We start from the raw sequence: 14466 nt of genomic DNA on the forward strand, positions 1-14466 counted from the left end.
CGGCGCCGCAGGCGTCGGAGCTTCGGGTGGTTTTGTTGGTTTCTCGTGGGGGCTAGTAAAACAGCTGATTGGGTGATATTATCGTTAAATCTGCAAAGGTAGTACTTAGAATTTTTACATCATAGGGTGCACGACTCCCTAGGGCTCAACTCCAATCACTTAAATGTATAATTTGAAGAAGTCTTCGATGGGAAAAAAAGGTTAATTCCGGGTACTACACCAACGATTCTTCCATGTCGCAGCGTTGATTCAAAATAGCGATGAGAAGGTACGCATGTGCGGCAGTGGCGAAGGAAATATGAATATTCATGCTATCGAGCGCCGATCGCTCGAAATCGCTGAATATGCACGAGGTTGAAAAGGGCTCTGTTTGTTCAAGTCGTGCATATTCAGCGATTTCGAGCGATCGGCGCTCGATAACATGAATATTCATATTTTCTTCGCCACTGCCGCGCATGCGTACCTTCTCATCGATATTTTGAATCAACGCTGCGACATGGAAGAATCGTTGGTGTAGTACCCGGAATTAACCTTTTTTTCCCATCGAAGACTTCTTCAAATTATACATTTAAGTGATTGGAGTTGAGCCCTGAGGAGTCGTGCACCCTATGATGTAAAAATTGTAAGTACTACCTTTGCAGATTTAACGATAATATCACCCAATCGGCTGTTGTACTAGCCCCCACGAGAAACCAACAAAACCACCCGAAGCTCCGACGCCTGCGGCGCCGGTGTTGGAGCTTCCCGGAGTTATAGTAAGACCACTCATTGAGTACAGTTCTACAGTTTGGGATCCCTCCTCTGCAAACCACATCCATCAAATAGAAATGGTACAAAGACGGGCCGCTAGATTCACCCTCAATCGGTACCACAACACATCTAGCGTGACCTCCATGCTCCAACAACTTGACTGGACCACACTCGAGCAACGCAGGGAAAACTACAGACTGGTGATGATGTACAAGCTCCACAACAACCTGGTAGCACTCGACACAGCATCCTACATCAACCCTGTCACAAGACCCTCCAGGACTGCCCATGCACATAGCTACCAAGTCCTCCGTTCAAGAACTGAGCAGCATAAGCAGTCCTTCTTTCCCAGGACTGTGAGGAGTTGGAACAACCTGCCATCAGAAACAGTATGTGCCTCATCCGTCAATGCCTTCCGTCAATGCCTGACGGGAGGCAGCAACTAAGTCCGGGAACTTTTTACTTGCACCATGTAAATAGCATTGCACCATGCACCTTGCTCTCGTAAGCACACACACACTCATCAGTCTGCAAGAATCTTCAACTGTGAAGGAGGTAGACTTAACCCAAAGAAGAAGAAGAAGAAGAAGAAGAAATTAGATGTATGGATGGTGAGTGTGACCATATAGTTCGTTTGTGACCTTGAGACTTTGAGAATCTGATACCGCCAATGGAAAAAGGAAATTTTCTATGTACAATTCCGATGAAAATTATTAAAATATTGACGAAAAGATCAGCAAATTTTCGTAGTCAAAAGCTTTGCCATTTGGTAATAATTGAACCAATTAAGTTTGTGTATAGAAAAACAGTAGAATATGATAAATCATGGATCTAATATCACATTTCAAAATATTTTTTAAATCTCCACAAACTAGGCGATTGTGGACAAAGACTGTTTCTAGAATTATGTGTGCACTTTTGAGATTGCTGTCTGCGTTGCAACATCAACAGACCTGAATTTCAAAGAGAAATCACATTTCTAGAAAGTTGAGTTTCTGCCCTTTCATATGACACCTCAGTCAGGAAAAATGAGCAAGGAATGACAAAGTTCTGTTTGTTTAAAGTAGGGCTTGCATTTCCATAATTTTATTAAACAATTTTGTTTTCACTGGCTGTCTGCCGTAGAAACAAGCAGAATCGACAAAAGACTTAACTCCGTTTCGTTGACAATCACCCATGCATGAAGTCTTTCGTCTATGGCTGATTGTTAACGAAATGGAGTTTAAGGCTTTTGTTAATTCAATTTGTTGCTACGGTAGGCAGCCAGTGAAAACAAATTTGTTTAATAAAATTATGGAAATGCAAGCAATACTTTAAACAAACAGAACTTTGTCATTCCTTGCTCTTTTTCCTGACTGAGGTGTCATATGAAAGGGCAGAAACTCAATTTCTAGAAATACAATTTTCTCTTTGATACCGTCCGCCAAATGACTTTTTGGTTTCTTCTCTTCAAGTTCATTTTAATCACTTATGTGTGAAATATACATTATACGAGTTGCATCAAATGAAAGAGGAGGATCTAAGCTTTTACCAATATGTGTCATTTATCAATTATAAAATTGTGATTAAGTTATGATAAAACATCAATAATTCTCGGTTTCGTTTTTTCTGGGACGCACTGTACAATGAATAATCTAATTGACGTATTCCTTCCTCATGTACATGGGTCCATATTCTACTTAGAATTAATTGAAATCCAACCCTGGGTCTAAGATCATGTTTAACAAACTAAAACTAAGACCTCACTCACCTATAGAGGGCCTAGACTGACTTCTTTGTTAAACCCAATTTTGCACAAGAGCGATAACCAAGCATTATACCAAGTACCAAATAGAATTACAGGGCCTTTTGTTTGAGAAAGATATAGTGTCACTTGTGTGTGGGAGGCAATGAAAAAGCAAAGTAAATCACTATACCCTCCGGTCTCTCCTCCAGCCTCTCTCGGTATGACTGATTAGGTTTTTGCAGGTGGGCCACTTCACCAGGGTTTCCACTACACTTGTACGATTAATGCAGTGGGATTCTTAACATGCCAAGGTGGCAAATCTTCTCTACGCAGGGCCTCCATTTAGCGTCCTATCCAAGGGACTGGGTGTTTTTTCCTGTAAGATGGCCTGCATCTATGAGGCACGATACACACAACGCAGCCAAAGTCTCGAGGTAAGTTGTTGTTGGTTGGACCTGCTGTGATTCCTGCACTGGTGTTGTGAACATTGCCAATTTTCTCCTTTCAGGAATGGTGGAACTGGTATCTATCAGAGAGGTTCTGTCTCTCCCTGTGGACTACCCCAATGATGTGGAGATTTTGTTCTACGATGATGATCTCTATATCATCATCACCCATGCAAGTAACACATCCAATCCATCTATCTGCGATGAAGTCCATATCTACAAATTTGACAACCAAGTAAGTAGGACTCTTTTTACACTCCTGAAAATAAGATCAGTCTTTTGTGTGAGTGTTAATTAGCTCTTTTATTGTTTGGAAAATATTTGAAGTATAAAGAGGATATCATTCACCTAATAGGTCCTCTCTGATATTTGGGGGTGAGTTATCTTATTCTACAAGGTTTTTCTAACTGTTTGCATATCTTTCAAGTACTTCTGACACAGTATCGACTGGATAGTTATCCATATGTCTGTTTATGATTTCACCTCCAATACTTTATGAAAAAATATTGTTTTAGTTCTTCTGATATTTCAAATGTTCTCTATATATGCTCTGTCCCAGACAAAAATGTTACTTTTGAGCAAAATATTTTAACAATGCCTTAAAAAAAAACCTAGAGCTTCTACTGTGTTAATTACACTGTAAGTGCTTTTGACCGGACAGCCCTTCTTAAAGTTTTGCCCTTTTTGGGGGCGTAGTTTTCTCAGGATTTTTTCCTGTATTTTAAGTTACTGAATGGATGTTTTTGTTGAATATTACAAATCTGCATGCTTTAAAATGCACATCCACCACATATGCTCAAAATACTCTTTGGCTTTAGTGCTCTTTTGATGGAGTATATACAGCTATTGACTTTCCATTTTCTGCAAAATAGGTATTTACAGTTGTCATTAAATGAATAATTATTTGAATAGTAGGATCTTGGTTTCTTAAATTTCATTGTGTAGATTGCTGGCATACATTTTCTTTTTATGGTTGTTTTTTCTAGACAGGGCAGGCAGAGTTGGTTCTTGTCCAAAGTGCTCCGGATGTCCAAGACGTTGACTTCTTTATTTATGATGGGCTCCATTATGTTGTGGTAGCAATATGTGGGGATGGTGAGTTTATGTCATTAGGACTACGGGACTGCATTCAAATATTTATTTACCGGTATGTATTTATTCATTTATAATAATGCTGGCAAAGATATGGTACCCTTTCATGTCCTCTCTGTATTGAAAGGATACCTTTATCCCTACATAAAACATTAAAGAACGCCATAAAATATGGAGTGGAGAGGCGGGAAACATTTACTCCCGTCTTTCTCTACCTGAAGTCTGTGACCAAATGATCAATGTACCGGTAAAGGAGATCATCGCACAGTTTGAAAAGCACCATCTATACAAAAGCAACAACATCAATCGTTACAATAGTCATTTTCCTTTTCCTATGTTTTCATGTGCATATTAACAACAAAATACATTTTAATTGAATACATTCCCAATTTAAGGCACCATTTTAATTTACAAGTGCTTCTGCATGCTCAAGGCCTTTGCCAAGCCTGGCTTGATGTTCTGGTAATCTGGTCACCATTTGAGAAAACCGTCATATTTTCAAGAACACCAACATCCCATTAAAATACATACCGGTATTGATTTTTTACATGTCTTTTACTGGGATGTCGGCGAACTTGTACTTACGATGGTTTCTTGAAATGATGCACTGGATCTTTTCATGCTACCCTGAAACAAAGATACAGTATTCATGTTTTTGTTTTTTGTTTTTGTCTTTTCTCTTCAAAGGAAGCACAAAGTCTGCGGGACTTTTTACATACTTGTGGACCGTGGACCAACCCACCGATTCCCAGACTTTCTTTCAAGTACAAAGGCTAAAAATGTCAGAGCCGACTGCAGTGGAGACGATTATAGGGGGCAACACTCAATTTATTGTTGTAGTTGAAAGGTCCCATGCAATCCTCAATGTAGAGGCTGCCGTTATGTACGAATGGAAAGGTTAGAAATTAACATCTGGAATATAAAGTTTTATAATGTGTATCATTCTTTCTTGGACTCAGTTCATGGGCAAGTCCCAGGTATATCATCCCATATATGTTACCAACCAGATTTAAGATATTAGTACAGCTGGTGATTACATTCATTTGAAAAACTCTATTACAGCTTGGATTAATAAAGCTTATTATTACATCTATGTTTCAAAGCACTTTACAAAAATGTCAAACCAAATATGACTTTGAAATGATACTTTTTATCTGCTTACCACAGATACACATATGCAGCCAGCTTTGCCCAGACATTAACCAATGACTTGTCCTACTTTTGTATTTTTATGACAACTAACGTTATTTAACTAATAGAAAAGATGATATACTTTTCATTATATACCTTTCTTTAGAAATCTAGCCATCTGATTGGTCGAAATTGCAGTCGCGATTTTTGCCTTTCCCCTCATACCCGCCTACCAGTCAATAGTCTTTTAAAAGATGCCCGTTGCCCTGGGTAACAGGCCACATAAATTAATTGTGCTCAGATCCCCATAGGTTTACGTGTTAAAATGTTCTTTGTGTGAGCACGGACACCATACAGGGCTTTTTGTCTGCGATTCCCAAATGATTGAAACTTTCAGTCATTTTTCCAGCAAAGATAAACAGACAGTTTCTCAGATTTTCTGTGATGTTTTAACCAATCTTTACTCAATGAAAGGATAAGGTAAGAATTCTTGGTAGTTTTTTGTTTCAATTCGGCATATAAAAGACATATCGACTGCTTTATAGGCTCTCGGGAACTTGCACTTCTTGCCATGACTATGGCAAGATGTGTGCACGCTCCCTTGAGCCTATAAAACAGCCAGGCCTCTCAAAGCAGTCGATATAGATATACCACCTCTGGTTCTACTCTGATTTCATGCAGGTGGTCATATGGATGAATTTGCTGCTTTCCCCAAGCCCAACCTGGTCAGTATCATACCATTCTGTGTCTTCAGTCGTGTCTTCCTGGGCCTTGCGAGCAGTGCATCAATGTACGATGAACCAATAACCAATTCTGAGATACTTCTCTACAACCTCCATCTCCATCAATTTGAGACCTTTCAGACAATCACCACATATGGCGTCCTCGATATGGATGTTTTCACGTTTGGCTCCGGCTTTGAATTAGAAGTTTTTCTTCTTATAGCCAACACTTATGATGAGCAAGGTACCGTACACCTGTTGCAATAGGGATTGTTGACTATAAATTGAGTTTTAATGTTTTTAATTCTGAAAGGGAACCTGAGCTCAACAAATAAGTGTAAATATGCTGAAAGATGAGTTTTATTCCTGATTATGGACGTACAATATTTCTTACAAAGATGTACAAGAGATATATAAAAGAAGATATTCTTTGCATGAAGTCATGTCTTTCATAATGACATGGGCGCAGCCTTTTTCTTTATAATGTGAGGTACCAGGCAAACTTGTACATGTATCATCATGCTCCAAGCTCTAGTTGGAAAGACTATTTGATCCAATAACAAAACCTTTACTTTCCAATAAGGGAAAATCAAGTTGAAAATAATATTTGGTGAAAAATATACATGTATGACAGACCAATTGTAACTCATTTATTTGGAATACTAAAATATAGCAGTTGACAAATCTAGATCTTTACCAAATTAAAAAAACATGTTTTCATCCCATGACATAATTTTATTTACATTTTAGGTCGAACACCAAAGTCTTTCATCTACAAGTACAACGAAAATAAATTTATACCATTCCAGTGCCTGGAAATCGCTGATATCCGCGGTTGGTACACCATTCTTGATGAGAATAAAGGTTTTGTCAACCTCATAATATACACGGCAACAACCATCACTTTCTACGAATACGATGGATGGCAATTCCAAGAATCAACATTGCAGTTTGAACCATCTTCTCTTGCAGTCCCAGTCTGCTCCATTTCTGTGATCGTTTCTGGTTACAGGGCCAACTTGGTCCTTGCAAGCCAATCGGAACAAAATGAAACGGAGATGAACCTGTTCAAGCTACAGTTTGCCCCCGTTAGCATTCTGGCAAACTATGTGGAGTTGTCTGAATCGGTGTGCGAATCCTCCGGGACTGAGTATGAGAACATAACCCACACACATACAACTATCATCACAAAGATTCCAGACCTGATTACTGTGGATGGTGGCGAATTTGATTTAAGCGGAAATGTTTCCTTTTTGAGTGGCATCACAGCTGAGGACATAGTCCTCAATGAAAGTAAGTGCTAGTTTAACATTCTAAACTCTTCTCGCTGTGCTGGTGTCTTGCAATCAATGTTTCACCAAGAAGTACAAAATTAACTTACACTTTTTCATAGTATGAACAAAATCAAAATGTTTATTGAATAATCCAATGTGAAAGAAAATGACAAAAATGTAACTGAACATAATGCCACAAAATAGCGATGTTATAGGTTACTCTGGGTTGCCAATTTAGAGACTTTAATTATTAGTTACAATTAAATTGCTCTCATTTGAGAAAGGCACAATATACTGCACTGGAAATAGACTAAAAATTATCTGATATTTTTGCTCCTTCTGCTCATGTATTTGAGTGATTCCTGGCATTCTCGATTCTCCTGAGCATTGTAATCCCATTGTTGTAAAAAACATGGTATCTGTAGGAAATATTGACTAAATGTGATCAAACTATATATGTTCCAGCATGATTTCATTGTCAAAAGGACAATATAATTAGATTTGATTTTATAGAGTCAAAGTGTCTCTTGATCTTTTTTTTCTTTTTTTTCCCTTTCAACATTTTGATAAAAAAATGTTCAATTTAAGTGCCTTGATATAAATCAATCATAGGTGATCTGAAAGTCACTTTTAGGGTCAATTTAGGGTCAATTTAGGGTCATGAGTGCAAGAATATTAAAGTCAAACCAATAAACTTGACAGTTTTCCTCTAATTTTTAAATGTAGCAAGTCCAAACAAAGCTCTTGTAAATAATAAAGCAAGTTTTAAACTATGTGCTTATTTTAATTTCCTTAATAGTCATAATCGAAGATGATGTTGTCCTGACCAACGCGGAAGAAGAACAGCTGCAAAGGATCATCAACAAGATGAACACCAATGCAAATAAGATTACTACCATGCAGAACGAGCTTCCCAATACTGTGCTCCTAAATACAACTCCTCAGACTATCACAGGTGTGTTAACATGCCCCTCCCCTGTTTTATAGAAGCATGCTAGGTTATAGAGGAAAACACTATGTCTCTTGGATAGGATGTTAAATGGAGGCCCTGTGTAGCTCTAGGAGAGTCACCCCCTTGGCATGTTAGGAACACACTGCAGTATATTCATATAATAGTAGAAGGAACCCTGCTGTAGTGGTCCACCGGCTGCACATCCCAATCCATACCGGTATACTAGGAGGAAGGGACCAGAGGGTTACAGTGATTTAGATCACCTATCCCCTCCCAGGCAAAGGTGACGCCATCTTGATAATGATACTAATAGTATGACATAATCTGGTGGTATGAAATTTGCTCTGGAAACATATGCTCTTGATTTACCTTTTCAAATAATTAAGATTAGGTTGTGGTTTCCAAGGCAAGAAATTTGCTCGCAAAAAGCCTGCGAAAGGCTGATTCAGAAATGTTGGCAGTCATGAGATAGGGGTGGGGGGGTGCTTTCTAAGGGAGGGAACGAGCATACACGTACCCTAAATAACACTGAGTGGGGGGGAGGGGGGGGGGGGGGGGGAGGTTATGAAGACCACTTTTTTGTTTCCTTTGAAACTTTTACATAAAGACCCCCTACCTATAAAGACCCTTTTTCTAGTTTCCTTTGGTCTTTATAATATACAGGTTTCAAAGTATATCAGAGAAACTGAAATTTAAATGAAACACATGCAGTGATTTATTTTTGGAAGACATTTATTCATTATGTACAGGTCTGAAGACATTTGCTTCCTTTGAGGCTGTAGGTGACCTTTCACCTTCGACTCTCACAGTAACCTCTGACCTTGTGAACACTGACATCAATATTCAAGATCTTTATGATGAATATATAGATAAAACTTCAAATGTAGTAAGTATCACTTTTATCTTCATTTTTATTTGAAATATGGGGGGGGGGGGGTGCTCAGAAGTATTTTGTTGTATAAGTTGGTGAATATGAAACTGCAAGTATTCAAAGAAAGAATATTTGGTAGGAGATTAGATAAAGATGTCAAAAGAATGACATTGTTTGTAAGATAATCATTTTAAGACCAGATCTCTCGCCATGTGATAAATGACAAAAGAAAAAAAAAGAATTAGCAAACAAAGAAAATGTGTCGAAGATAGATAATTGATATAAGTAATTGCTCTACAAGGAACTGTATTTGATCATCAATTTGTATCCATGTTACTGTTTAGAGCACAAATAATGTATTCCAAATATGTAGTACATGTAGCATAGACTTTTGACAACATTTCAGACGTTGACACTTTAACTTTGATCATTTACTATGAATAATGGTCAACAAAGAAGTTACAGAATTTTTTGATAGTTTCTATATAAATGAAATGTTTGAAATGATAATGTTAGTATCATCAGCAAAAGCAGTAGATATTTGGAAAGTAAACTTTGTTTACATTCCGAAACAATCTTGGATCAAACAAAACCCCTTGGCTCAATAAGAGCTACCTACCTGGCTACCTGGCTGCCACCGTCAGTTGCTGGCGATTGGCGACCACATCTGCACATCTTCTTGTTTTCTTTCTCCATTTGTCTCTATCCTGTGCTAATCTTTTGGCTTCTGAATATGAGCTACTGATGATGATAATTTATTCTGCTTGCTAGGATATATCTGTCTCCTTGCTGATCTTGGGAGGTATCGATGTGACAGGAGAACTGACCACGACGGGTACGGTGGATGACGTGGATATGACTGAAGTAGTCACACTCTCTGGAGATCACACCATCACAGGGGTCAAGACATTCACCGGTCAGATCACTGCAAACGGTAAGAAACTAATTCCTTAAAGCCTATCTTCAGTAGTTTGGCCAGGAGGGATTAGACCTCCCTGTGTGGTTACTGACAGGTTGTTATCTCATCACATCAGCTCTCAATTAACAGTAGAAAAAGGGGATCATGGGGGACCAACGGGTAATGCTTAGGCATTGTTTGCTATATAGAGGGCGCAAGTACCTACCAGTAGTGCAGTCCCGCTTTGATATTATTACACGTATAAACATGTAGATGTTTTGTCATAGATATATGGTTATGGTTACGGTTTGCAGTTGGGTTTTAGTTTCAATAGTTGTTAAGTTAGAGTTACTATAGGGTTATATAGCAGAGAGCAGAGAGTTCAAGTTGTAAGCCCGGCCGGGAGGACCAAAGCACATATGCCAGTTTAGAGTGTGCATTCAAATATTTATTACCCTCGTCAGTAGTTCCCTTGTCCGTACCCTAGTCGGTACCCTTGTCATCACCCTTGTCACTACCCTTGTCAGTACCCTTGTCGGAACCCTTGATGGTACCCTTGTCTGTAATACCCTTGATGGTACCCTTGTCGGTACCCTTGTCAGTACCCTTGTCGGTACCATTGTTGGTGCCCTTGTTGGTACCCTTGTCGGTATCATGGTAGGTACCCTGGTCATTACCATTAACAGTACCCTTATCAGTTCCGTTGTCATTACCCTTGCCAGAACCCTTGGCAGTACCCTTGTCAAAACCCTTGTCAGTACCATTGTCATTACCCTGGTCAGTAGCTTTACATTACCCTTGTCAGTACTATTGTCGGTACAATTGTCAGTACCATATTGCCAATATCCTCTCCAGTACCATTGCCAATACCATTGTAGGGGAGATTTTTTTTTTTTGAAGCCTCCGGCCATGCTTAGGATTAGGGTGTTTTGCACCCTGGAATCATCACCACAGCATGTGTTGAAGAGCCTATTACATGGCTCACCAAAAATGCATGTAATTATATGACTATACTCCACCTAAAGTGTATGTTCCTTTCATTTTTATTTATAATGATAATGTGGATATAAAAATTGATTTTATTTTTTATTTTGTTTAGTTTAATGCGTACCGGGTACTCCATTAATTTTGTACTTTAAAGTGATTTTTCAATAAATCCAAAGAAACTGATTTTTTTAAATGAATACTGTTGTATAGTCAAGCATTTATTATCAATGTCTCACCTATGCAGGAGATTTTGATGTCAGTGGAACTGTCGACGGTGTCACCCTGACGCCCGCTTCCGTCCTGCAGACCAGCGGAGCTCAGACCGTAACTGGGACGTACACCTTCAGCGCCTCAATCACAGCTACTGAGAATGTCGTGGTTACAGGCACGGTGGATGGTGTGGACCTATCAGAGCTCAAGGATGAAGCAGTCTACCTTGATGGAAGTCATGACATCACCGGTAAGGGGCAGGACTGGTCACATCGAGGATTCAGGGACACAAAGATGTAACTCCATCTTTTGCCAAAGTGTGTATTTGATATCGAAATGTTCAGAAAAATGTGGGCTTTCCAGGAAACAAAGACTTAACTCCACCCAACACTCCATTGAAGTCAATGGCTAGTACGTGAAACATAGACTTAAATCCTTAAGGCCCAAGTGCTCAGTGATACATAAACCACTTTTTCTAAAAATGGCCAAAATGGAGTTACGTCTTTTTGTCACTGACCCCTCGATATGTTCTTATGAGTAACATGCTACATATGGCAATGACGTACAGAGGTCAAGCTTAATCCCATGGATTTCACATATACGTGTGTTGATTTACCCAGGGAAGCCTCATCAGGTATTAATAGGACCCCAGCATTGCTAGGTGCCCATTCAATACATCTGGGTCAAGATGGACAAACGTAGACTAAACACCTTGTCCAAGGATGGAAGCACAAGCTTGGTTGAACCCAAGACCTCATGTATAAGAATCCAGAGCCTTGAACAATATACCATTCTACTCCCACTGTAGCCCACACATACATGTATAGTAACTTATCTGTTCACTCTCGTGAAAGGCCTCTAACTCATGTCATGTTTTCCCAACTGAGTGACCTTGCGGGTTACAAGACGTTTGATGGAGCTATTTAAAACCTTGGGTGCTGGTCATTGATGGTAATACGGTGAAGGGATGGAGGTCTAGGACCGTGATTCAGGTATTTTACCCCTCTTGATGGAATCACCTTGAAATATATTACAATTCAGTCCTTAAAAGTTCTTTGACTAAAATCCTTTCTAGCTGTCGATGCAGGGCCCATGGCATTCAATGGGCTCTGACAATGGCCAGTGGTCTGACAATCAATAATGGTAGTATGATGGACCGGATGGACTTGGAGAACCTTGACGCTGGCATTCTATGTCCGTCTATATCATTGCCCAGAACTATATCATAATTTAGTACTAGAATGTAATGTTTGACCAGTTTCATCTTTTGTGTAACCTTGCAGGACCCATGACGTTCGATGGGGCAGTGACCATGGGTGACGGTCTGACGGTCACCGCCGGTAATACAGTGGACGGAGTGGACATTGAGGACCTTGATGCTGGTATCCTCCGCCTGTCTGTGCAGCAGGATGTATCAGGTGAAATAGATCACTTAAAAATCCCCCCGGGAGGTGGGGGGGGGGGGGGGGGGGGTGTTTACGTTACCAAAGGATTTTTTTTTTACATTACCATTATTCAAGCAGCTGTTGCCTTGTTGCCATCTGCTCATATTCTAGAAATGAGGATGGTCTATTTGTCCTTTTTTATAACGTGTTAGTGTATTTTGATGACATAATTAGAATATCAAAATATTTGCTTATCCGCTCACAACGTTGAAAGCTGGTATGTTATTCTGGCAAGAAACATTACTGCTCCCAGTTAAATTGTTACAAAGAGGGGATATGTCGTAGTTAAAACATCTTATAACAACTAATTTATGGTCTATTGCCTCCTACAGCTGAATACACCTTCACCAGCCCACTGACTGTAGAGGGCGATATAACTACAGAGGGTACCGTGGACTCGTTGAACTTCCCTTATGACGTTGTTCTGATTGATAACCCTAACATGTTAAACATTGCGGGACCTCTAAAGTTTGCAAACGATGTCACTTTGGAGTCTCTTGTTCTTCGGGACCACATCAATAATATCAATGCTCTAGGTAAGGAAGGAGGAAACACAGTTGTGTGACGGCTTGTTCAGATATGCCATAGTAGACCACTAGGGTTTAAGCTAACTGCTGCCGTGTTAAGTTTACTAAATGAACGGCAAGTGGGGAAGCATATACATATACCCACTTATTTGTGTGTTATACGATACAAATATGTGAAGTGCAGTAAGCTAGAATGTACTTTGAAAATCCCTGTGGTAACTTGACATAGTTTACCACAGCATATGTTAACAAGCCAAAAACAGACAATTTTGGGACCTAAACATTTTGTGATTATTTTTAAGATGGCCATTTTTATGGCAAAAAATGTTGTGCATTGCAAAGATGTAATGTAATTATTTGTTGACTTAATTAAAACTTTTTTATGATTTAAACTACTTGAGAAATTGTGAATATTTTTATTTTTATTATTTATTTGCCATTTTATCAATGCCTTCTACTTGATTTCAAAATGCCAGAAGTTGCTATTTTACCAATGCTTTCAAATACTTTCAAAATTTCAGAAGTTGCCATTTAACATATAAATACCTGTTTGTTGATTTCACAATTCCAGGGATTTGCCATCCTAATAATGCCTTCTAGTTTATTCCAAAATTCCAGGATTTGCCATTTTATCAATATAGAGTGGTCCCTATTGTTTGTGCTTATTGGCATCTTCGGCACACTTGAGAATATGCCTATCAACATTTGTGGCAAATTAAAGTTTGATATGTTTCCTTTATTGTAGTGTGAAGTTTGAAGTTTATTTGTTCCACATTTACATAAAAAACAATTCATTTAAACTGATGAGGAATAAAAAGATACAGGTAGATTAAACTTGAATGAAATATAACGTTCAGTAAATAAGTAAATTGTTGCAAGGGAAACTTTGAAATTCATCCAGAACCTTACAGGAACCTGGACCTCCTACTCACGGCTGCTACGAACACCAAGAACATTCAGCAAGTGAGTGGAAGCGTTGAGTTTAGCACCGACATCTACCTCAACGATGACACCATCATCAATGACAGGATCGACGGTGTCAACCTCAAGACACTGGTTCCCAAAACTGTCTTCAATTATGGGAACCAGGAGATTACAGGTTTGTCAAATTTTAATTGTATTCATCAAGAATGAGGCTTGTTTTAATTTATGAATATTTATAAATAAGTAGATTAATTGTGTATTCTTCTTCGAATCACTACTGGGATTTGCCATCTTAAATGTAAATACGTAAATAAAAGTTGGATGAAAAAGTGAAGAAAAAAATATTGCTACCATTATCATTATATTGTATAATATTGTATACATATGGGAGGCGAAAAGCAAACTGAATCACTGTAACCCTCGGGTCTCTCCTCCTGGTATAACTGATTGGGGGTGTGCAGGCCGGTGAACCACTACACAGGGGTTTCCCCCTACTCTTATATGCATAGTG

General features: G+C 38.9%; 1 protein-coding gene across 2 annotated transcripts in view; it reads left to right on the forward strand.

Moving 5' to 3' along the window:
• LOC100888867 overlaps positions 1–14466 on the forward strand; it is a 35699-nt gene that overhangs the window by 1336 nt on the left and 19897 nt on the right. Inside the window, exons 2-13 of one of the 2 annotated variants that reach the window (XM_030980432.1) lie at positions 2686–3157; positions 3909–4017; positions 4702–4911; positions 5827–6111; positions 6618–7160; positions 7941–8096; positions 8843–8979; positions 9736–9898; positions 11094–11309; positions 12343–12477; positions 12837–13040; positions 13933–14130. In XM_030980432.1, the coding sequence (XP_030836292.1) occupies positions 2987–3157; positions 3909–4017; positions 4702–4911; positions 5827–6111; positions 6618–7160; positions 7941–8096; positions 8843–8979; positions 9736–9898; positions 11094–11309; positions 12343–12477; positions 12837–13040; positions 13933–14130 (2527 nt within the window). In that variant the 5' untranslated portion in view covers positions 2686–2986. The remainder of the gene's footprint in view (positions 1–2685; positions 3158–3908; positions 4018–4701; positions 4912–5826; positions 6112–6617; positions 7161–7940; positions 8097–8842; positions 8980–9735; positions 9899–11093; positions 11310–12342; positions 12478–12836; positions 13041–13932; positions 14131–14466) is intronic. The other variant, XM_030980431.1, reaches the window with a different exon arrangement.

The sequence above is a fragment of the Strongylocentrotus purpuratus genome, unplaced genomic scaffold, assembly GCF_000002235.5.
Source record: "Strongylocentrotus purpuratus isolate Spur 01 unplaced genomic scaffold, Spur_5.0 spur5_scaffold_11, whole genome shotgun sequence".
NCBI classification, from domain to species: Eukaryota; Metazoa; Echinodermata; class Echinoidea; order Camarodonta; family Strongylocentrotidae; genus Strongylocentrotus; species Strongylocentrotus purpuratus.